The sequence below is a fragment of the Copidosoma floridanum genome, unplaced genomic scaffold (genome assembly GCF_036245765.1).
Source record: "Copidosoma floridanum isolate Cflo_tuat_1 unplaced genomic scaffold, Cflo_Japanese_pri ptg000035l, whole genome shotgun sequence".
NCBI classification, from domain to species: Eukaryota; Metazoa; Arthropoda; class Insecta; order Hymenoptera; family Encyrtidae; genus Copidosoma; species Copidosoma floridanum.
In genome coordinates this window covers 5079388-5103710 of record NW_028321912.1, presented here as the reverse complement: position 1 = coordinate 5103710, position 24323 = coordinate 5079388, and the positions used below count along the sequence as shown (strand labels likewise).

At 35.0% G+C, this 24323-nt stretch overlaps 1 protein-coding gene across 1 annotated transcript in view; it reads right to left on the bottom strand.

Moving 5' to 3' along the window:
- Positions 1-328: 328 nt before the first annotated feature.
- The window catches only part of LOC149373232 (uncharacterized), a 75413-nt gene continuing 51418 nt past the window's right edge, over positions 329-24323 (bottom strand). Inside the window, exons 3-10 of the mRNA XM_089597791.1 lie at positions 9256-9375; positions 8901-9002; positions 8570-8683; positions 3090-3221; positions 1512-1586; positions 1289-1408; positions 833-949; positions 329-555 (exon numbers count right to left, since the gene is read on the bottom strand). Of these exons, the coding sequence (XP_089453917.1) occupies positions 329-555; positions 833-949; positions 1289-1408; positions 1512-1586; positions 3090-3221; positions 8570-8683; positions 8901-9002; positions 9256-9375 (1007 nt within the window). The remainder of the gene's footprint in view (positions 556-832; positions 950-1288; positions 1409-1511; positions 1587-3089; positions 3222-8569; positions 8684-8900; positions 9003-9255; positions 9376-24323) is intronic.

Genomic DNA, 24323 nt, shown 5'->3' with positions numbered 1-24323 from the left:
AAGTGCTCTTAATGTAGAATTTGGTATTGTATGACATCACTTTTACGATTTTACTGTTATACTAAACTATTGACTTTCAAATATAAAGAGGTGTTATTTAGTTTAATACTCAACAAGTACAGTTTGAGATGCAGTATGTATTATTTTTTACTATTTTTTAGCTATTTCGTGTCGGTCACAAGTATCTTTTGTTAACGGAAATTAGTATCTTAACACAGAAATAAAATTCTTTATGTACTAATATCTGGTGAATTGTCCACTATTAACAATTCCTGAATTCTATGAAGCATATCTACAGAAAGTGCTTGATCAAGCCATGTACAAAATTTTAAGAAATACGTAATAATATGTAAAAAATTATGCCGTAAACTACTAACTTAAAAACTTCAGTAACGCTGAACAAAGAATTACTCATAGAAGTCTTAGGATACTCAGATATCTGTGCAACACGTTGCATGAAACCTCCAGAACACCGCTGCGTGGTATCTAATAGGCTGTGCGTTCGCATGAAACTGCTCCTCTTAACTTTACAATCAATATTTGTTACTTTTAGATCTGGAAAATATAAACGGATTATCTAAAAACTTATATATTTTTGTATAATTTTGCTAGGTGTCTTATATTCTACTATCTGCATTAGATTTATATGTGCAGAAAAAAAGATTTTATAGAATAGTTTTGGATAATATTAAAAACAAAAAATTTTCGCACAGCTTTCAATAAACTGCGTGAAACAAACTACTCAAATTAACTTGTCCATTTCAAAGTATGAAAACAATGAATGAAAAAAAAGTAATAAATTTACTCGTAATAATTGATGAAATCCACTTACCATCAAATTGCAGCATTTTTCGTCTACGCTCTTCACAACATCTTATAACCATACGTAGATATTCTTGCGCATAAAATGTCCGTTCACGTGCTGCTGCATGAAAATCTTCTATCGTCTCTGTGGAGCAGAAATGACAAAAACATAGTTGAGCTCGATAAAACTCAAATAAGGAAAGTGCCTGAAAAACTAAAAGTTTTCAGCAAAAGACAAAAGCAATTTTTTTATTCGAGTGTTGCCACGAAATGTACGAGTGTTTTAAGTCAATAACTATCAAAATGAAAAAAAGGAAGTTAAACTGATGTTAACAAAAAATGTGATGATACTATCATCTCGGAGTCACCTATAGCTGACAAGGATAAGGTAAAAAAGGATAAGGTAAGAATATCTTTCAAATATTTGAATTGTAGAAGTAAAAAATTTACATATCACTTTTTAACATAATGACAATTTACGTACCTTCATTTTTAACAAACTCTGGAGTCCATCTGGAAATTCTCCGAAGTTTGGTAAATAAATCTTGATGGCTTACGAAACCTGGAGGTTTGCGTTGATTCAGTGATTTGTTTTCAGACTGCACTATAGGGCAAAAATCGAGAAAAAATATGTAACTTCCATTCTCTTTAAAAAACTATAACAAAAAAATTATAATTAGTTTGGTTTTGTTGAACAGATTACGGACCTGGAAGTTCCAGTTTTCGCCCACAAGGTTTATTCCATAGTTTAGCCCAATCCAGATGATCGTGCGTACCTGGAGCTGAAGTGATCAGAAGGTTTCAACATATTGTTAATATTGTATCACTTTACTCATAATTAATTTTCTAACAGGAAATGTGTTATCTTTAATCTTCTACATATACTTTTTTTATTTTGGATCGTAAAAAGTTCTTAGGCAAAAGTGGTAGTTTTCGTCACAAAAGTGACACCGCTTTTGTAGCCATTTTGCGGTCTAAGGAACCATTAAGTAGCCCTAGACGCATGTCACTTGTATGCCGAACACTGATTTTTCTACCAAAAGCCAACCAACCCCTCAAAAATGCTTAAAGTAGAAAAAACATTTTTTCAACATGCTGTAAGTGTTAAATGGTTATTTAATATATTACTCTAACTTGAATTTTTTTTCTATACTACGCTCGTATTTTTAGTCCTCATTGTCTGGCAAGAAAGAGAAAGATAATATTTTTAGTTAGTTTGTCGCTTTACATTTTTTAATTCTGAGGTTGCACGTATATGTAGCATTTGATCTATAAATAATAAAATTAAACCCAATAAGAGTCACATGTAGACCATACATATGTAAATTTCCGGAAAATTGACATTTATATAACACAAATTTATAAAATTATATCTAGTTAGTGTTGAGGATTTTTTTCTTTAAAATTAGACTATCCTAATGTAATATCTTAACATTTTGCCTTGTAAAGTTTTATTTTCAAGATTTAAATAAAAAGGTCGTTTTTGTAGTTAATTATTTTCAAAAATTCATTAATGCATTTAACACTACACGAAGCAAAGTGTAAGAACAATGTTGAAATACTTTGCAACATGTTTATATACATTATAAGTAGTAAAAAAGCAGCTTATGCACCAAAGGTGCAAAGTTAAATTATGTTGCATGAAAAGTGAAGTTATTGTATGTTTGAGATCAAGGTGCAAAGTCATTTTTCTTTCCGAGAGTGCAAAGTGGCATTTTGTGCCCATGATCTCACTTGGCACTCTTCAAATCCAAAGTTCTGCCCTTGAGCCAAAAGTGATTTACTAGACTTAAAGTGTGCCTACAATTGCAGTTTGCATTCTTGAAACGGAAAACGACGTAAGTATATAACTTGGGCACAAAAACATACAACGATTCCACCCTTTGGAAGTTCATGTTTGTACTTTATGCCCCAGTAAAGTTATATTCCATATATTTTTCAGTAAAGTGACTTATACTCCGCATGATAAATAATCTTATCGAAAAAAATTCGCTTATTTTGATATTTAGTAAAATGGAACTAAAAATAATATTATATAATTAAAAACAGTGTAACTTGTAAATGGTGCAGTCATGACAAGGATTGTTTGTTTGCTTATTTAAGCAAGTTAAGTATAAGTTGTAGAGATACATTTTATGCCTTACGGTTGGAAATTTTGATGATTTTATCATAAACTAGATACACGTTTTCAAACATTCATTATATCATTTCAATATAGGTTTCACCGAAGACTAAATATATTTTTTTATGAATTACATAAAGTCTGTGTAAAATAATATACGCACCATGATTTTGCAGCAATTCCAGTGTCTGGCCATAAGTCTTCGTTCTTTTAGCAGGCATGTCTTGATAATTGATGGATTCTAAGGCTTTCCGTTTCAAAGCTGATTTTTTTTCGAGTTTCACTTCAGGCAGCGCTGTCGGGCAGAAAGAAAAAATAATACATTAATTTTGTCACTTTAAAAGTTATACGGTGCTAAAGTATAGGCGTACCCTAGAATAAGCATATTTTATAAGAATTAAAAATGCTGACTATGTGAATTAAAAAAAAGAATGAGTTAAGATTACCCGATTAAAGTAAAGTAAAATTGACGCAACATTTTAACTCTTAACAAAATAAAATTTTTTTGATGAAAATATTCCTCATGAAAACAAAATATACATTCAACTATTCATGGCCAGCAGCAACTTTACAGTAGATTTATAAAAAACATCTTTTTTTTCAGAAAACTCTAAAAAAAGATGTTTTTTTGTAAAATTCCACGCTGTTTTCAATTTTTACATTTATTTTTATCTTTCTCTAATGTGACTATAAGAAATTGACTTGAAAATAAGAAATGCATTTTTCAGTGCGTTCGCCAAATTTTTCATCAATTAGGTTTTATTTTGATAAAGAGCGTTTGATTTTACATTAAAAACAATCATAAAAAAAAGGAGATGTAAACATTTTGTTGGGCCCGTACCTCGCTCATTTTTTTGGCCTTGGAAAACGTTACAGCAAGAAAATCGGGTATGAGCAAAAACTGAAAAATAGGTCTTTTCCTATGAATTTTACAACTTGCTCTTTTGGCTATATCTTAGCTCACAGTTAAGTAATAGAACTTGCCAAAAAATTATTCGAGAACTTTTATTTAGAATTCTTGTTAAGGCATTACTACATTTGTAGCCAGGGGATGGTATTTTTTACCAGGGGAACTTTTCGACAAAAAAAAAATTATAAAATATTGACAGTTCTACACGGTCTTTTATGAGGGAGCAAGGTTAGGTTTACCATTCTAATTTTAATTAAGGTATATGCTAAATGTGTTGGAATAAAAAAAAATGTTTCTATAGATACACTAGATCAGTACAAAAGTAAGATGGTCGACAAAAAAAAATCAAGCCTTGCCAGGCATTTTTCAAAAATATAAGCAGTTACAGACGTACAGTTTCAAGTTTGTTGAGTGCAACAAGGGGTGCGCGGTAAAGGGTGTCCAAATGTGCAGGCAGGGGGGACTCACCGTTCTTCGACTCTCTGAATGATACTCCCAAACCTCCTTGCAAAGCTAAAATTTGTTGGATGGTTTCGCTTTATATAACTGGGCTAAACGTGCGATGAAAAATATTGAAATACTTTTTTGGTAAATACTTAAAGTATTCTAATTTCCTTAAAATGAATTATTTAAATTTTAAGACCGTTGAGCGTGCTTTAAGTTATCATGCAATCGTGTCTAAAAAGTCGGCCTGTAGAAAACCTCTATGGACATGCCGTTCCTACGTATGACGGAGTCATTTTTTATATTAATCCGAAAAACATCAAAACTTGACTCAATGTAAAATTTAACGTTTAAGGCTCGTTTTAATGCCCTGCGTAGGTGTGTTTGTTTTTCTTTATGTTTCATGTGAGGAAAGAGGAGCTGTTGACGGAGAAATATAGCCGGTGAGACGAGCCAAGAAAAGTGCGAGCGGGAAAAGCGAGAGTAGTCAAAAGAAATGTGTAATTAAAGGACACAAAGTGATGTTAACGTTAATAATGTGTGCGCGGATCTTTATATATATATATATATATGTATACATATTTATATATATATATATGTACATTTTAGTGTGAATCCTTAGGTTAGTAGAAAAGTAGATGGGATGCAGATTTGTAGCGGTTATTGTAATTATTGATTGTATTTTTACCGTGTCTTTTGTAAAATTGTAATGCGCCGGGAATAGAGAGTGTATGTGTATAAACGTGTAGTTAATGGGAAAACGAGACGTGTGCGAGCTAGGTCGTATAAGCGAAGTAGGGAAAAGAAAGAGAAAGAAGAGATTTTGAGGCAGTACGACGCAAGCAGGGAGACCGAAAGGACTCCTTCGAGAGGAAAGAATGTAGACCACGTTCGCCATCGGGACGTCGGCCAACCTCCATCCGTTCACCAGCTCATGGTGACCTACGGAAGACCTCATCTGCAGCCTGGCTTGAGACTACGCAATTACGAGAGGCTGGATAGCAGTGGGCGACATCACGAGGACACGACGCCCGCATCTATACCCTGGAGATGAGGGTCTGGAGGTGATTCGCGTTATGCGTGGTAAGGTTAGCGACCAGTGGGAAAGTGAGAGAGAGGAACATAGTATGTGGCTCCGAGGTGAGGTTGTGTGACAGTAGGATGTGTCGAGGATAAGAGTTAAAAGCGGGCGTGTAGATGAGCGTGTGTGGTTGCTAGTACTGTGGCTTTCTTCATAATGGAGGAGAAGATTAAGAAGTGTACACGAGGAGGGGGGGGGGAGACGAGGTTGCTATAAGAGTGAGAAGGCGAGAGTTAGTTTGTTCGAGGGGAAGACGTTCGGGTCGGGAAGCTTGGTGGGCGTGATCGTTGAATCTTGGCGGGTGTGAACCGATGCATTCGGGGTGACGAACTGTAGCACTGCGCATTAAAGAGGTGTATCGAGTGTGTTTTTGTGTGTGTGTGTGTATTCAAAGCGAAGCGGTGACTGAGTCTCGGCAGCCAGCGAGGGGCCAGCTGACCGTTACGGTAGGATGTCGTAGAGTGTGTGTATGTGTAAGCAAGTTCGCAGCATCGTCTGAGACTCGGTAAACCGGTGGGTGAGGCCAACGGTAGAACACCCTGCGGACAAAGAGAGAATGGGTAGTGTGTGTTTTCGTCATTGAGTTGATACGTGAGGTAGCTCGTGTTTGAAGGCGTTTTGTCGTGGTCAAGTGTTCTCGTGGTCGTCGTAACCTTGGAGTTAGCCATTCTCTAGGTCGCGTGTAGGGAACTTTGGGTATGCGTGTGCATGTATATAGGTATGTGGGTGTGGGTGTATGAGTACAGAGGCGTGTGTATAAATTTGCGACTTGCAAATCAGCGCCGGAAATAAGTAACGTTATTCTCTTGATGTGTTCATCTATTGTAAATAAATAAAAAGTAAGTAAAGAGAGTTTTTATCAATAAACAGTCCAGTTTTGCTTACATTTGCTGATTATAGTCATGACTGACCTTGAGGAGGAATGTCTGAAAAAAATTTCTCCTACTCCAGTTTATTATAGCAGATATGTTGATGATATACTCAATATAATCCCTTCAGAAGAAGTTGAAGAAATCATTACGGTGTATAATGGTTATCACAATAGATTAAAAATTAACTATGAATGTGAATCCAATAACACTATAAATTTTCTCGAAGTTTTAATTTTTAAGAATTCATAGCAAATTAATCTCAGATTTGTACAAGAAGTCAACTTTCTCAGGCAGGTTCCTCAATTTTTGCTCTAACAATCCCCGTAATCAGAAAATCAGGATGGTATACACATTAGTTGACAAAGCTATTTTACTTGCTAATAAGTCATTTTATAAAAAAAAACATTACACTAATAAAAAAGATTCTAACCATCAATTACTATCCGGAAACTTTAATCCACACGTATGTTAATAAGTAAATTAATTTTATTAACAAAAAACACTCATCCAGAGGGAACCCTTCTTCCCACTCTGATTTAAGTAGTAAAAAAGTTATTTCTATCGCATACATTGATTTTGTTATCGAGAATATCTCTAAGAATCTTTGTAAGTTTAATATTGTAACCGTCCCTAGAATCACCAACTCACTTTAAAAAATTACAAAAAGAGGTACAGATCGAACTAATGTAGTATATAGGATTAATTTCCTTAACTGTGACGCCTCATATGTGGGTGAAACTAAACTCAATGTTTCTGTTAGAGTTGCTGAACATGAAAAAAATGCTAAAAAATTAGATAAAAATTTTGTCATTACTGATCACATGTGTAACTATACCCATATTTTTGGCTTCAAAAATTTTAGAATTTTAGAAAAAGAAAGTAACTGGAGGAAAAGGACTATATTAGAGATGATTCATACTAATTCACAGAGTGCAACCGTTAACAGAAAAGAAGACACAATGAGCTTGAAGAGTGTATACAACTTGATTATACAAATTTTGAAAATTAACTTTCCAGTACTATAACAATTCAATTTTTGTTTCCTTCATCTTCTTATTTTATTTTAAATTTATCTGTTTCTGTTAAAATTATTTTTTACTAAGACCATTAAGTTTTTTTACTATTACGTCTTCTACAATCTTGTCTTCTTTTTTTTTACTCCTTTGGGTGACATTCATATTTTGCGGCTGTATCTCTCTTTGGGTCATTGTGTACGGAAGTATTATTGCGTATGTATGTATTGACACTGTGCCTCTACTTACTATATTTGTCGTTCTTATGTTATGCTCTAGTCATCGTATATTACTGAGATATTTTTAGTTGAACCTGTTTATTATTTGCAAATATTGAATATTGCATTTATAACCTGCATTATTGAATATAGAGAATATTAACTTATATTATTAATTATCTATTTATGAAATAAAGAGTAGTCCAAAGGTGAAATTTATGTTAGTGTATTCATTTGTATAAGTGGGTAGCAGTGATATCCTGGTCATTGCCTTTGGGAACTGTCTGCTTCGCGACGGACAGTCCGCAGCGGGGCCTCCTCTAGGTGAAGAGTTACATTGGAAGAGTGGAGCTGAGCCAAGCAGTGGTATCGAAAGTTGTGTTTTAGCGTTTGAGGGATTGTAGGTGTCTGAAGGTGATTTTAGTGCGTTGTATCAAGATAGGCTCTCGTCGACGTGAACACGTCGATTTGGGCTGAAAGTGCACTGTTACATACAAACCACTGAGGAGGCTGGAGTGGCTTCCCAAACTCAAGGTAGTTCTCTCTGCCTTACTTTTGTAATATAATCTGCTCTAGTAGCAGCACCAGGTAAGTTAGAATAATGGCCACAACACCCTAAACAGCTAAAGCAGAGTGTATTCTGGATAGACGTCTCCTGGTATTTTGCCGGAGACGTTATCATTCAGATCGTCTTATTATTGGTAGCTACTCGTCAATTATGATGATGCAGGATGGAGTTCGGTGTAAGTCGCTTGTCCATATTATAGCCCTAGGCTTTATGCACTGTCGTTAAACAACTATGTGTTAACTACTTTGCTCGGGCCTATTATAATCACACTTATTGAATTCAATTGCAGATGGTTTTAATGTTACGTCAACGCCGCCTAGCGAATTCAGCTGAACGCATCAACTCAAGCGCAAATCTATCGTGATTTTAAAAAACTTTGAGCTTATTTCTTGCTCTAGTCATTAATTTTTTCAAGAACAAAAATATTCGTAAGCCATCTAAGAAAGGTCAAAAATCGGTATGCAAAATTTCAGCAAAATTTGGTTGAGTAGTTTTCGATACCTGCTGAAAAGTTTTTTTCACAAAAAAATTACTTACCTTCATCATCTGAAAAATCTAACTTGCGTCTGCAAGTCAATTCTAAGGCCAAATGACGATGATTATGTGTTATCACAGCTGCTGTGACAATATCGAGGCTTTTTTCAAGTGGAGCTGTAAAAAAAAATTAATTACTGGTTAATTTTACTAGTTTGGAGTAGTAGGTGATGAACAGAGTACTTATGTTCTACAAAATGTATAGGCTCTTATTGAATTATTTTAATCATACTATTGTCACAACTGCGAAAACTATTACATATTCTACATGTGTTATAATAATTTTCAATGTCGGCTGAAAAGTCTGTTAAAAAAAAAAAATAGAAAAACATACCTTCTGGTTCCGAAAAATCCAGTTTCCGTCTACAAGTGTATTGTAGAGCCGACTCCTGCTTGACTGGCGCTAGTGGTGCCTGGTTTATGTTTTTTAGTGGAGCTGTGGAGAAAAAACGATTTTTATTATTTTTCAGTGAAATCGCTGCCAATAAAAGAATGAGCGCTTCACTAAAATTACCTAAAGCTTTTAATGCAAAAAAAAGTAAGAATTATAAGCATGCTTGTAGGGATATTCTTATAATGTGGAGTTTTAATATGTATTTTACTTGATAGAGTTTTAGAGCGATTTGTCGCAAATTTGATAGAATTTAAAAAATACACTGACAAACTGCCTAATAAAACTTGCTACTTACCATCACTTCGCGGAAATTCCGGAGCTATTTTGGAATTATTGGCCCGTTTGGCAGGCATGTCTGGATGGCTCATCAAACCTTGAGCTTTCCGTTTGTTCGTGAACTTAGCGATTAGCGGCACTGTTAAACAAAATAAGATTGATACAGGTTAACTTAACAATTATTAAATGAACAAGAGTGTAAAAAAAAAATTATCAACCGGTGAACTTTGACTAAAAAAACGAAACTTACGAAAAAAAACTAACGTATACATATAATTTTACTTAACTAAACAACAAATTTTCAATCGTAATAAAAGTTACAGCAAAGAGTATAATGATAACTAATAAATGAAAAAAACTAAGATAAGGGGTACTGCTCTAAGCAAAGTGATTATTAATTCAAGCATTGAAGAGATAGCAGAATATTGCCGTCTGTCCTTGCATAAATAATGTAATACCACACTGCCTGAGTAAAAAAATTGATCGATTTTTTATGGCCAGTAATAGTAAATACTATTTTAGAGTAGTACTCAATGACCAGATTTCAACGGGAACATTTAGCAATTGATATTCAGCATGTTAGGCTTAAAAGTTTTTTCGAAATAACCTGCTGTATTTCGTACATGAAAGAACAAACTGGCAGCTGGTTGCACATCCAGCCATATATTGCCCAACTCTTAATTATCATCGCTTTTTTTATACGTTTAATGACCTCTTAAATATAATTCGTGCCTTTAAAATATTTATCTATGTAAAAATGTATTATATTCTTGGCAACTACTGCAAAATGGTTAATCTCAACTTGGGCGTTTACTGTTAATGAATAGCATGGACAGCAGAGTTGGATTTGCTTCCGAAAAAAAAAAAAGACATTACAAGATATAGGTAAGGTTCTACAGATCTACTTCTTTCCCTGTAAAAGAATCTCTGAAAGTCTCTGCATACTAACTCAACATTAATAAAAGTTATGTGATCGAACTATGTCGTCTCACAGCGAAAAGTGAAAAAAAATTTATTGTAACATAAAAATTTTTCAAGTTATGAGAATCAGTGGATTTTTGGATTTCAAGATTCGTTATCTCATTCACGTTATATAGAACTAGCAGCCCCCCGTCTCGGCTACGCCCGAGACTTACGAACTGAAACACCGTAGTGTGTTAACATGTAATGTGAAACATTTTCAGTGAGAAATTTTATACATATTCCTGACACATCTCAGAACGAAAATCTTCTTATTAAAAACATATTTTTTCGGAATCCATATAGTTTATTTAGTCAAACAATAAGGTGTAAGAATTCAAAAAAAATAATTATGCTGAAAAGAACCGTGCGTTCCGTATGCCATAAGATAATCGGTGACCATAAGAAGCCGTTAATATACAGTTTATCCCGTGTAATTTACGAAAACGGCTATTTTTTAAAGCTGTTAAAATTTTATCTCTCATATCTCACAACTTTATTACCAGAGCAACAAAGTCCTGGACCTTAAACCCTACATTTTTATTGCCACAAAAACACAACTACATTTTCTACTCATTAAAAAATCTAAAGAAGGATCTTTAAAGATTACAGAGATTGCTGTGAGGGTACAATGAAAAGCTGATCTCTCACGTAATAGACTCTTTAGATGTCGATTTTGACTCTGCTGTTTCAATCTCGATAAATTTTCTGCGTCAGTTTCTTAACGCCTCAAATTGTATTCATAAGATACATTTGAAGTTTTCTTTCCAATATACCCTTTTGCGACTATTGGCATGCTTACGACCTTTATGACCCCTAAAAGCTATTTTCAGTCAACTTTGTTAATTTGAATATATTTAATAGCTAGGTAGTTCGACGTCCGATGGCCCTAAAAATGACCGGTGAGCTTCTTAAGTTAACTCTTTCTTGACTGCAGTTAACAGCAATTGTGACTGTTTGGATACCTCAGGGTGATTTTTCTGGCTTGCTGTTGAAGACACAGACTGATTGGGAGAAAAATTATAAAGTCCGAAGCTTTGGGGCTAGTTGTAGTGCTCTTTCCCAACGTCTCCCGGTATAACGTCAAAGACGTTAGTGTCTAAAGCACCTTTTTTATTTGCAGATTCAGTTGTTTTAGTGATTTTAGATGAGGAGATTGGTTAGTGATACTTGTCCAGTGGAGGCTGTCCCGTTGGCTCAAGTTTTTTTTTCCTTTATAGCTGTTGTAGGTTTGCCTAACGCAGACCTTGGAGAGGATCAGTGATTCCTGGTTGAATGCTTACAGTCAAGAGGGTAGTATAGGGTCGTCGGTCACCGGGGTTTCCAGCCTTGCGAAGAACAACTCCTCAGGTGACGTCTGCTAGTGAATGGCTGACTTGGTTTAATAGTGCCCGTCTTTAGTTGATATAGTATTGTAGTCGACGAATCGCTTCCAGAAATGGTAACAAAAATGTATTTGTTGGCAAGGTAGTTTACACTTAGGTGGCCCCCAAAAAGAACCGATGAAATTGATGGTTAAGTAGGGAACGTAAATACTTATAATGGCCCTAAAAAAAGCCATTGGTAAACCATCCAGGCTATTCTTTATTATTATTTATGATGATAAAGAGCTGGCTACGGGTTGCGTGATTCTTACCCTGGGAGTCTCGATGTACAGAGACTGTGATGGAGGGAGGTACGCCGCCGACCTAAGAATATCTTGTCTCAGGTCGTTCCCCGGATAACCAACCGCTTATCGTTAGACGGGAACATGTGGGTAAGCGCATTGGGGACGCGACGACCAAGAAGGTAGCTGTTGTGGATACCCGTGCCCCTTAGAGCTGTTTTCTCTTGCTTATATTTGTAGCCACAAATTCTCTAACTGCACCAGCTGTGATGGTGGGACTGCTACACAACTCTGAAGAGTTGGTGCAGATTGTGCTCTGGCTAGATATGTCTTCTGATATTGTGGCCAAGACGGCATCGGTTAGAAGTAATTTTGTTTTTTTGATAGCATTTGTGGGGATTCAGGTTAAATGGACACCTACGTTTCTTTCCCCTTAAAGAAGAGTGTCGTCCGTAACCGGGATACCAAGCTGCAAGACTGTCATTAGCATTCTCGATTCAGCTCGTTGAACTGCCGAAGCTCGACTACATCACTATCGAGACGCTCCGACCTATTATAACCACACTTATTGAATTATGTTGCAGGTAGCTTCGATTTTATGTCGACGCCACCTAGCGACTTTTACTGAACTAAAGTGAAAAGTTGGCGTATTTTTGTAAAACTTTGAGCTCATTTATTGCTAATGTTTTTTTATTTTTTAAGATAAAAACTATACCAAAACCATCTAGAAAGTATCATGAATCAGTGTGCAAAATTTCACTAAAATCGGTTCCGTAGTTTTCGTGGCTAGAGATTACAACGGTTTTAGCGAGTTTGCTTTATATATTAGTAAGATACCCTATGACGAACGTTACTCAAGTTTTCTTCAATAGAATTTTAAGCACCAATTTTATTTATCCTTTTGGAGTTATTAATTGTAACGATTGATTCTTTATCTAGAATCGTTAAGATATTAAATGAGTTCTTTAGACCAACAATATGAACGGGTCGAAATCAAAAAAGAGGCTGAGAAGACAGTCGCAACATATTTTGATTGAATAATACTCCATTTAATCTTATATTTTACAGTCGAGAAAAAATTGATCATTTTTCTTAAAAATTTTTCCAGGAAAATGGAGGAAGCAATTTTTTCCAAATTAAAAGTCTGCTTTATTAATTCAGTTGATAATTTATTAAAAAATGACACTGTTTTATTTAATTTTTTGCTTAAATTTTCGCTTTTGTCAGTCGTACAGCATATGTTTAATCACGAATCTCTTCATTTCGTAATTTTGATAATAATCAGAAAATTTTGCAAATTGATTATATATGTGCAATGACACGTTAGTAACACGAAGTTTCAAAAGAACATTTTTTAGACCTAAAAATCTTTGAGCGACGTAAAAAAAAATATCATGTTAATTTAGACATAACAGTGAAAAAATAGTTGTAAGGTTACATAATAAACACTACTTGTATAATTTCAAAATAATTATTATGTGTTTGTTACTCAATTTTTTAATTTAAAACATTGAAGTGTTATAACAAACTTCACAGTCGATTGATTTACTGTTACGTACGATATGCAAGGCATATCACACTGACTCTCCTTTGACAACAGCGAGGCGATCTCAGCAAGAGACCATCGACAGGAGGAGGACGAGGTTATATGAGGTCCAGCGAGCCTCTAATCCGAGGGGACTCTAGTCGCGGCTCTCTTGGGACTCGGCAGTCGGGCAGTCAGGCAGTCGGGCCATCAACGAGTTGGAGAAACATATTGTAGTTAATTTCAGTAGTTATAACAAATAAAACAGATTGATTTTTACGAATTTTGATGTTTTCGATAAAAATTTTATTTTGCAACTCAAACAATTGGAAATATCTTAGTCAATTTTGCATGCTTTTTTCCCATTAAACGTTATTGCATTTTTTATAAAAAAACATGGATTTTGTATAAAAAGAATACTCTAACTTATTCTGAAGCTGATATACAAGAAATTAGTGTTTTTTCCAATAATAGACTGATAATTCAATTTTTATTGCAAAAAAATTTGTGTATAATCTTTATGTATTTTTGAATCGCACTTCTCTTACCAAAAATATATAATCAAAATGAATATTTCACCCCCAAACAAGACGCGAACGTAGTTGATTCGGATTCAGAAGAGAACGGGTACGACAGCGATAAGAGGGCCAGTGAATGGGGCCGTCGTGCTAAAGAAGAGAATAGGTTAAAGTATTCGAGGATTAGAATAGAGTTAGAGAATAAATACAGAAAAAAAGATTCAAGAAGAGGATTTCTGAATAAGTGGAAGCAAATTAGGAAAAATGAGAGTTATAGTGAACTGATTCAACGGAACTTACTGTCCGAGTATCATCGGGCAATGTCTGACAAACTGGTCATGAGTCGTGATGATATTGAGACTTAAGATTTGTTGTGGGAGAGACGGAAGGAGCTAGACAGCTGCTATATTTCACTACTACCAGCGGACAAGACGCACGTGCCTGATGTAAGATACTCCAGAGCTCCAGTTATCAAGGCCAAGATCGTGAGCGTGGCCGACGCGAGTAAGAAAAAAAAGTCAAAAGAGGAAAATAAGTCAAACAAGAAGGCGGAAAATAAGCGCAGGAAAAAAGGACAGGGAGGGAACAAACAAAGTAACGGAAATAGCAAGGGTAAATAGATAGTCATATTCTCGTTCTGTGCCAAGTGTGTGTTCTGACGGACGATAGAAAATGAGGCATGTTAGGGCCAGAACTCAACAAGTTAACTTCTGCAAACCCCTCGTTTCATCCACGACCAAAACAAGAGAAAAATAAGATCGAGACGAGACTGAGGAATGAGATTAAGAGTAAGTTTAGAGATTCGATAACATTAAAGGAAAGTGAAGGGCAGAGAACGGATAGCAAGGAAACGTGAATCCTTGGAGTAGATGGACAATTGGTTTTGATCCCTAGGGAGACTCTTCAAGAGCTACGAAGAATCAGTGAGAAAAATGAGTCAGTCTGGTACACCAAAATAGTAGTAGGTGTACATAAAGACTCCGAAAGCTCATGTTTGTTTTTTGTGCCCTAGTGATGTAACGTACTGTTAATGTACCAAACTTAATGCAAAGTTGATACTATATATTTGCTGATATTTGTTACCATTCAGAGTATTATTTGATTAATTAATAATTATTAAAATAGTTATTATTCTTTAAATTTAATCATTTTACATAAATTTGATTTTTAAATATCGTGCGTAGCTCTGATTTCAAAACTTTGGACCTGATAGTACCACCTACCACCCACTGAGTGGCAACTACTAGTTTCTACCAAACATCGCAAGTAAAAAGTTAGTTTGTAGTATATAGGACGGGCTGCACGACGTCTTGCGAGGGGCAAGGATCCGCCCGGATCTAACGATTCAAGCCCATGCCAGGTTCTCGCTTGACGAGACCTGTGCTAGGGCAGTGGCTAGAGCAATATTTTATTACAATAAACACTTATGTATTAAACTATACAAAAGGCTCTATGTGTCGACTCCAATTTTACCAACCCTTGTCTGCATTACGGGGTATTGTTGTCCACCTACTGTTAGAATCTAACCAATATACTGGCAACTGCCATTTATTGACTGCTGCTGGTCACTACCCTACCGCCCCCAAGTGGCAACAGCTCCAGTGGTGGCAGTGGTGAAAAAGGATTCCAGCGAAACTGGCCAACATCTCCACGTCCAGAATCTCTAGCACCGGGTATTCACACTGCTCTATCCTGATTGCCAAACCACTTATCAGCAATACCAGCTCCAGCAATAGCATCGGAATTTAGCAGAAGCACTGCTTCACTACGCCTAGAATCTCTAATCCAGGATGCTCATCGTTGATTCATCTCTACGGCCTTTTCGATACCCCCGGAGAAATTTCTCACCCGCTCTGACTCTCCTTTGCTATTCTAAGTCGTCTGACCCGAAAGGCAGCTTATAGCAATTAAACGTTGGGCGATGTGCACCTATTCTGCACGCATAGAGTCTTCGGCACAGGGTGCTTATTGCTGCTCGATCTCGGTGGCTGATCAATATCCTCGTGGACAACTCTTACCACCCTCAACCTTCCCACGCTGTTCATAGTCGCCTACCCCCAAAAGGCCGCTCGTAACACATTATTATAACGTTAAAGAAGTGTTGGAGCATTAAAGCGCCCAGTCAAGAGCGACTAGTCGGCCATATTGCATTCAAGTAGGCAGCCAATGAACAACATCAAAAATAATTCATTTTAACGGAATTGCAGCCATCAGTAGGGTAAAGTTTACAACTACCAATATTTTTTTATACACAGTAAGTGTTTTAAGGTAACATGTTCAAGTTTTAGAGGTCTATAGTTATTACAGTCACATTGAGAATTTTCGTTCAAAATAAAAAACAATTTTGCATCGGATGGTCTTACAACTAAATAAAACGAGAAATAAAGAAAAAAAAAACAAAATAAAATAAAAAAAAAACAACAAACCAGGGGGGATAAATGGGTCATGGGACCCACGGTAAGAACGAAGTTCTTTAAACATGAGATGAGTATAGACACAATGTCTCACGTAACAAGGGGGTCGCCAGACCCACAGGAAGAACGAAGCTCTGTAAACGTTAGTACTGCATTCATGTTGTTTACTAAAACAAACACTTGAAAAACAAATAAAAAAAAATTAAAAAAATAGTTTACTACTCACGATGGTTGAACTTCGTGAGAACGTCGTGCATAAATACAGTACTCACGAAGTTCGACCATCGTGAGTAGTAAACTATTTTTTTTTTTTTTTTTTTCATTCGTTTTTCAAGTGTTTGTTTTAGTTAACAACATGAATGCAGTACTAACATTGACAGAGCTTCGTTCTTCCTGTGGGTTTGGCGACCCCCTTGTTACCTGAGAAATTGTGTATATACTCATCTCATGTTTAAAGAACTTCGTTCTTACCGTGGGTCCCATGACCCATTTATCCCCCCTGGTTTGTTGTTATTTTTTTTTTTTTTTTTTTTTTTCTTTATTTCTTGTTTTATTTATTTTTTTTTTTCATATTTTATTTTATTAAATTTTTTTTCATTTTTTTCTTTATTTCTTGCTTTATTTATTTTTTTTTTTCATATTTTATTTTATTAAATTTTTTTTCATTTTTTTCTTTATTTCTTGTTTTTTTTTTTTTTTTTTTTTCATTTCTTGTTTTATTTTTTTTATATTTCATTTTATTACATTTCTTTTCAGTTTTTTGTATTTACTTTATTTAATTTCTTTCTTATTTTCATATTTAATCTTTTTTTTTTATTCCCCTTTTTTTTTTTTTTTTTTTAATTTATATAATTATGTGACATTGTAACACAATTAGTTAGTCGAATTCAAAATCTTAAAAACCATTGATACGTTGTGCAACTCTATCGTATATGGTTATTTTAATAATTTATTTATAAAATAATTTATTTATAACAGTAGTTATTAGTATTACTGTAATGCCAAAAAAAACCTCAGGTTTAATGAAAATCGGTCGGTATTTTATGCATCAAATGCATTGTTTTTTTTTTTGAACACAAAAACACAATTTATCATGAATTAAATGTAGTATCAGTGAATGCATATAAAAACGGAATATTATAGTTACGAACCGCACGATAAGTACAAGAAACCGATCTTCTACAGTCAGTAGCGCTTGTAGAAGAGTGGGTAAGATACTGAATTCACGTGCAGGAGGTCGATGGTTTAAATCTCTTTGTTGAAAAATGTTTTTTTTTTTTTTTTTTTTTCTTTTTTTTAAAATTGTAAAAGAAAAAAATTTAAAGTGAAATAAGACTTATTGTGAAAAAATAAAATTGTAATTGGTTTGAAAATTAATTGCTTGGGAGTGTGAGGGGCAATGGTGGGTAAAGGTGTGCAGAAGAGTAACACGGCACGGTTGACAGATATATATATATAGCGGGGAGAGGGGAAGTGCGTAGAGAACAGTAGGTGAGGGGAACGAGGTAAGGAGGGAAACTTGAAAGGCAGAGACTTTGGGTAAAACTACTTTCGTTTCCGAAAAAAAAAAATCTGTCGGTTTTAAAATTCCAGCCCCCCGAGTAACGCGACATAAAGAACTTCGTTCTAAAAAAAGTTTTTCTTTAAGTTTTACTTACATAGCTGCGTTCTGCCCTTCAGAGTAAATCAACAATTTTAGATTAGTGACCTTGAGAAGAAGTGTAACAACAGTGGATTATGTTTAATTCTCCTCCTTTGCCCCGCCCCTCTTGACATACTTTTGGTCCCTCTTCACCTCACAATGCCACCATACCACACAATATCATCCTCACTACAGCACACATCAGATCATCTCTACATACATTTTAAATTGTACTTTTTTTTCTTTTGACCAATAGCCTAAAAAAAAAAAAAAAAAAAACTTTTCTCGGAACTTAGAACCACCTACCTCCTGCATTCTGGCCGTAGCCCTTACCCACTCTGCTATGAAGAGGGATAAGAAGACGAAAGCAATTACTTTATGTTATCTTACAGTTCGTAGCTTATTTTTTATGTAAATTTTCATTCATTATGTATTGATTCATTTGTATTAATTATACATTAAATAAATAAATAATTTATTTAATAAAGTATACTTTTTTGGTACATGTTTTTTTCAAAAATTTGAAAATTAGTATTCTAGCAGAGCAGCTTACGCAACATTAATTTGTTACTTTATAAAAAATAAACGATTGTTTAAGTACAATAGTTAATTTTTATTGCGTTTTCTTCTGTTCAAATTTTTCCTTAGTGACTGAGGTAATTTTTTTGCTTAAAGACTTCATCACATGGTTAGCAGAGAAAAGTTCAGCTCAAAATCCAGAGAGGTGGGAAGAGTGCAAATATATGCAGCAACGCTGGCAATTATTTTTCTCATATGGACGAACTTACATACATGCTCTTAGGCGTACATAACTCCTTCTTTTTTGTGTTATTGAAAAAAAAAAGTGGGTGCTTGGGTACCCAAGTAAAAACTTATATTTCTATAAAATTGTATGGCACATGATATAATTAAAATTAGAAATATACCTCCTATGAAACGATATTGTGTATAAAGGTGGTGCAATTATCGTTGGAATGAGCATACCTACGTTAGTTAGGTGTAGTTTCAATCAATATTTTAATATTGAATTAATGAATAATTAAAAACAATATATTATGGCACAATACAATTTTAGCAATAAAGAGGCTGGCTAGTACACGACTGTGCACTTTTATCAAATCTTCCGGTGATTTCAAAACAGCTTCCTAAGGAGATAAGAAATACCCTCAAAAAACAGCCGATCGTTCAACTATACCCTTTTTACATGTTTAATTGAAAAAATTTGCAATTTAACATGTAATTTTATGGAAAAATCACTTTAAATTACATTTATAAGATCTGTATGAACCTCCCAGTTCTTGTTTCTATGAAAGATTGCTATTAGACTAACCAGTTTCATTTTCAAATAGATCTATGATTTTTTTTTCATATAACTCAAGAAAGAAGGGGTGAAGTATATGTAAAAGTGAAGTATATTAGATAATATGAAAGCTGCTATGCTTATTAAGTAGCGCGGAAGCACGACGAGGTAAATTTGAAAAAGCAGACGAAGCCTCGGCGACTGCACTACTATTTACTTCAGATTTGCATACTTAAATTTTCAAATATAGGAGATAAGGTATTTTTTCAGGTATGCCTGATGTATTTTGGTTTAATTGAGTCTGTTTGATCCTACTCCGCAGCTGTACAGAAAAATTTACGTCAAAAAGTCGTTGTAACAATGAAATTGAGGCATGCGTATCTCAAAATTCTCAAATTAAGATTGAAATTTTATTAGTTCCAGTTTCAGCCTAAAAATATTTTTACCGTGAAGTGGGCTGCAAGCCAAATTTTTCCGGTGTATAATTGGTGTAGGCGTGTCCGTAGCATCAAGCAGAGCTACCAACAGTTTAGCATTCGCTACAGGTATTTCCTATACTATGATAGTACTAACGGCCCCCCGTCTCGGCTTTGCTCAAAACTTACTCAATGGAACTCCGTAGTGTGTTGACATGTAATGTAAAATGTTTTCGGTTAGAAATTTTGCATTTATTCCTGACACTTTTCAGAACAAAAATCTTCTTATTTAAAACATATTTGTTCGGAATCCATACAGTTTACTTAGTCAAATAATAAGCTGTAAAAATTGAAAAATTATAATGATGCTAAAAAGTACCGTGTGTTCCTTATGCCATAAAATAATCGTTGGCCATAAGGAGCGGTTGATTTGCAGTTTCTTCTGTATTGTTTACGAAAAGGGCTATTTTTTAAAGCTCTTGAAATTAACCTCCCAAAAATTATGTATTAAAAAAAAATTTTTTCTCTCTTATCTCACAACTTTATTGAAAGAGCAACAAAGTCCTGGAGCTTAATCTCTACGTTTTTTATTGTCACAAAAATACAAAAATATTTTCTACTTATTTAAAAATTTGAATTTAGATCTTTAAAGATTTAAGAGATTACTGTGAAGGTAAAATGAAAAGCTTAAAATGATCTCTCACGTAATAAATTCTTTATTTATCGATTTTGGCTGTTACAATCTTGATACATTTTCCGCGTCAGTTTCATGACGCCTAAAATTGTATAAATTAGATACATTTGACATTTTCTTTCCAATATACCCTTTTGCGACTATTGGCATGCTTACGACTTTCGTAACCCCTAAAAGCTGTTTTCTGTCAACTTTATTAAGTTCTAATATATTTGTTGGCAAGATAGTTCAACGTCCGATGGCCCTAAAAAAGACCGGTGAGCTTCTTAAGTATACTCTCTCTTGACTGAAGTTAACAGCAATTGTGACTGCCTGGATAACCTCAGGGTGATCTCCTCTGGCCTGCTGTTGAAGCCCCAGACTGATTGGGAGAAAAATTACAGAGTCCGAAGCTTTGGGACTGGTTGTAGGGCTCTTTTCCAACATCTCCTGATATAATGTCGAAGACGTTGGTGTATAAGGCACCTTTTTTTTGCAGACTCAGTTGTTTTGATGATCTAAGGTGGAGAGATAAGTAGAGATTGGTTCGTCATGCTTGCCCGTTGGAGACTCCCGTTGGCTCAAGTTTTTTTTTCCTTCATAGCTGTTAGGCTTTCCCAGCGCAGACTTTGGAGAGGATCGGTGATTCCTGGTTGAATGCTTAGAGTCAAGAGGGTAATATAGGGTCGTTGGTGACCGGGGTTCCCATCCTTGCGACAAACAACTCCGCTCGTAAAGTCTACCAGTGAATGACTGAATTTATTTAATAGTGGCCAGCTTCACATAGTCTTTTGGTCGACGAACAATGTTTCCGGAAACGGTAGTAAAAATGCATTTGTTGGCAAAGTAGTTTATACTTAGGTGGCCCTTAAAAGAACCGATGAGGTTAATCGTTAAGTAGGGAACGTTAATACTTACATTGGCCCTCAAAAGGGCCACTGGTAAATTTTCCAGTGATTCCTTATTATTATTCTTGATGATAAAAAGCTTGTTGCAGGTGGCTTGACGCGTACCCTCAGAGTTTCTGTGTATGGAGACCGTACATGAGAGAGATATGCCACTGACTAAAGAATGTCTTGTCTTTAGAACGTTTTCCGGATAACCAACCGCTCATCAATAGTCGGGAAAATGGGCCAAGAGAATATCTTCTCTATAGGTATACCGCTAGAACGACCACTAAGGAGTTGACCATTGTGGCTGTCCGTACCCTTCAGGGCTATCTTTCCTGGCTTACATTTGTAGTTACAAATTCTCTGATAACACCAGGCCAGATTGTGGTACGGCCACATAACTCTGAAGTGTTGGAGCAGGTTGTGGTCTGGCTAAACACGTATCCTGATATTCCACCAGAGACGTTATCGGTTAGGATAACTTTTTTATTGGTGGTACTCATTAATCCTGGAGGTTCTGAGTGTAAGTAAATCTAGGTCGCTTGTCAATTGAAGAAGAGCGTCGTTGGTTACCAGAATACCCAGCTACACGACTATCAATTTCACTCTCGATGCACTTCAGTGACTTGTCAGGTTACGATGGCAGAAATATCCGAGGAGCTCCGTCCGATATTTGAAATGTAGGTGAATAATGGCAAGACAAAGCTCTAATTAAAATTTTAAGACTGTTCACAGCTTTGGAAGTGAGTTTTTAATAAAAATGTACCTTTCAATTGGACATGGGATGGCTTTATATATTAGTAAGATAAGATAGATAGCGCGCAGCAATGGGAGTTCTCAGTGGCCAAGATCAAAGAGTGGCCGCTTTTCTCCTGAACGGTTCAGGTTTGAGACTCCACTTTGTCACTCCTTTCCGGATAACGTTGTGGTGTCTTACTATTTAACCTAAACAAAAGGGTATCATAATAGTACGCAATTGGTGATATAATGCCTATTTACAGTGGCATGCTTGGTAAGTACACTAGCCACGGTTTAATTCGTGCACCGCGAAATTTAAACTTTTAATCGACTTTTTCATTGAAATTTAAGAACCACTGTACAGCCTCCGACTATCGATAAGGCAGGTTTTTTTTTTTAGTGACAAATTGGTGATAATAATCATATTATTTACGTCACAGTTGGCAGTACTTTTCATAGTAATAATAATCGTAATACGACGTAATTTACTGGATTTTCTACTGATTTATAGAGCTAATTAAATGAAAAAAGAATTATATTGTAAGTAAGGTCTCTGATATGGCAAAGTCTGGAGAGTCCTAGAAATTAAAATGCAATACTATACGATTTAAGTGTGATGCATTTGTTACACATGAAAAAATTAATAAAAATTTCTTTTCTCTTTTAATTATTTTTTTATTATCATTATTATTGTTCCCACAAAAATGTAGAAAACGGTGCGCACACCTTTTAAAAATATGATGAAAAATATATAAAAAGCCAAAACATTGGTTAAAAATGATAAAAATGACAAAGGGCACCAGAAAGTTATATACATAAGTATTAAGTACATATATTTTTATAGGATTCATGGAGAACTCGGCTACCCATACGCGTGTTGAACAAAATGCCTCAAAAAATCAAGATGATACAAAATGTCATTGTTCCTAGAAGTGAGTAATTTGCAGAACCATGTGCCATCATGCAATTTTTTTTGAATCCTATGTTACTGTTTTCGCAGTTTCAAATAAATTGTTTTTGCGTTCCCTCTTTCAACTAAAACAAAAAAAAAATTGAATCAGCATGATTCAATAGTGAGGTATTAAAAATGTTTTTAAATTACGTTAACTTATGTAAAACTATACACATATAAACTCTTACTTTGCCTGTCGTCAGGTAAGGTCTCTCCATGGAGCATCCCTTGACTCTTGGCATCTGTACAATGGAGCCCCTAGATTATAAAGTAGAGGCCTTCGGCTTACTTGAAGCGCGATTTCCATTTCTTGAGGATTCATTTTAATACTTTTACAACTGTATACTTGAACTTACACTATTCTTTGCCACTGACAAAATGCTACATTGTAGCTATAGCTATATGCCTGAACTAAGTGACCGTTGCGTTTTTGTTTTGTTTCTCATACTTCAACTGTTTTTAATACCAACTTTTAAAAAAAATTTTATTAACTCATACTCTTAAATTGTAAGTTATAGCCACCGCTTTTCAAATGTTTTTTTTTTTTTTTTTTTTTGTAAGATCAAAGTTGGAAACCATGTTTTAAGTTTTTAAAGAAAGTTGCAAAAAAATATATCACTTTTTTATACCATATTAATTAAGTGTATAAAAGATTTAAAAGTTTTTTTACCAATGGCATTTAGACCAACTGACAACGATCTAGACCAAATGAGAGTTCTAATTAGAGTAGGGCAAACAAACACACAGATTTGTAATTATTTTGAGTGCTCTGAAAATTGTGTCAGAAAGTGGAGGCATCGGTTTGAAGCTGAAAGGGAACTAGGCATTCTTGCACGTGATCTGCGTCATTTTAATCATCGGCCATGGAAAATACCTGATGCCGATTTAGAGCAAATTGTTGGTATAATTCAGGATAATCCATTCACTGCTGTTTGTCGGTTACCCGCAGAAATGGAGCTGGATGTCCATGAAGAAACCATCAGAAAGTCTTTGGTGAAAAGAACAGAGTTGAGGTTTCGGAAACCTGCAATAAAGCCTGCCTTAAACCTTGTTCAATGTAACTTGCGTTTAATTTACGCTATGCAGTTGCAAAATAGGACAGTTGAGCAGTGGCAAAAGACTGTCTTTTTAGATGAGAAAGTGTCTTCTTCCTCTAAGGATGGTATTTTTCACGAAATTGTCTTCAACATTTATTTCTAAAATTTTGAAATTCTTATAAAAATAATGATGATTATTAAAAAAATGTAGGTAGGCTTGGACTTTGGAGACTTCCAAATACGCGTTATGCTACTGAGAATGTGATACCCAGTCTACACAGTGGTCGACGCACGCAAAGTTCCTGGGGCTGGGTATCAGGAGATGGTCCAGGCGATCTGGTAATGATAAACAGAAATCTGAATGCTCAATACTACGTTCATCTTTTGGACCAATATCTACTCCCCAGTATTAACGT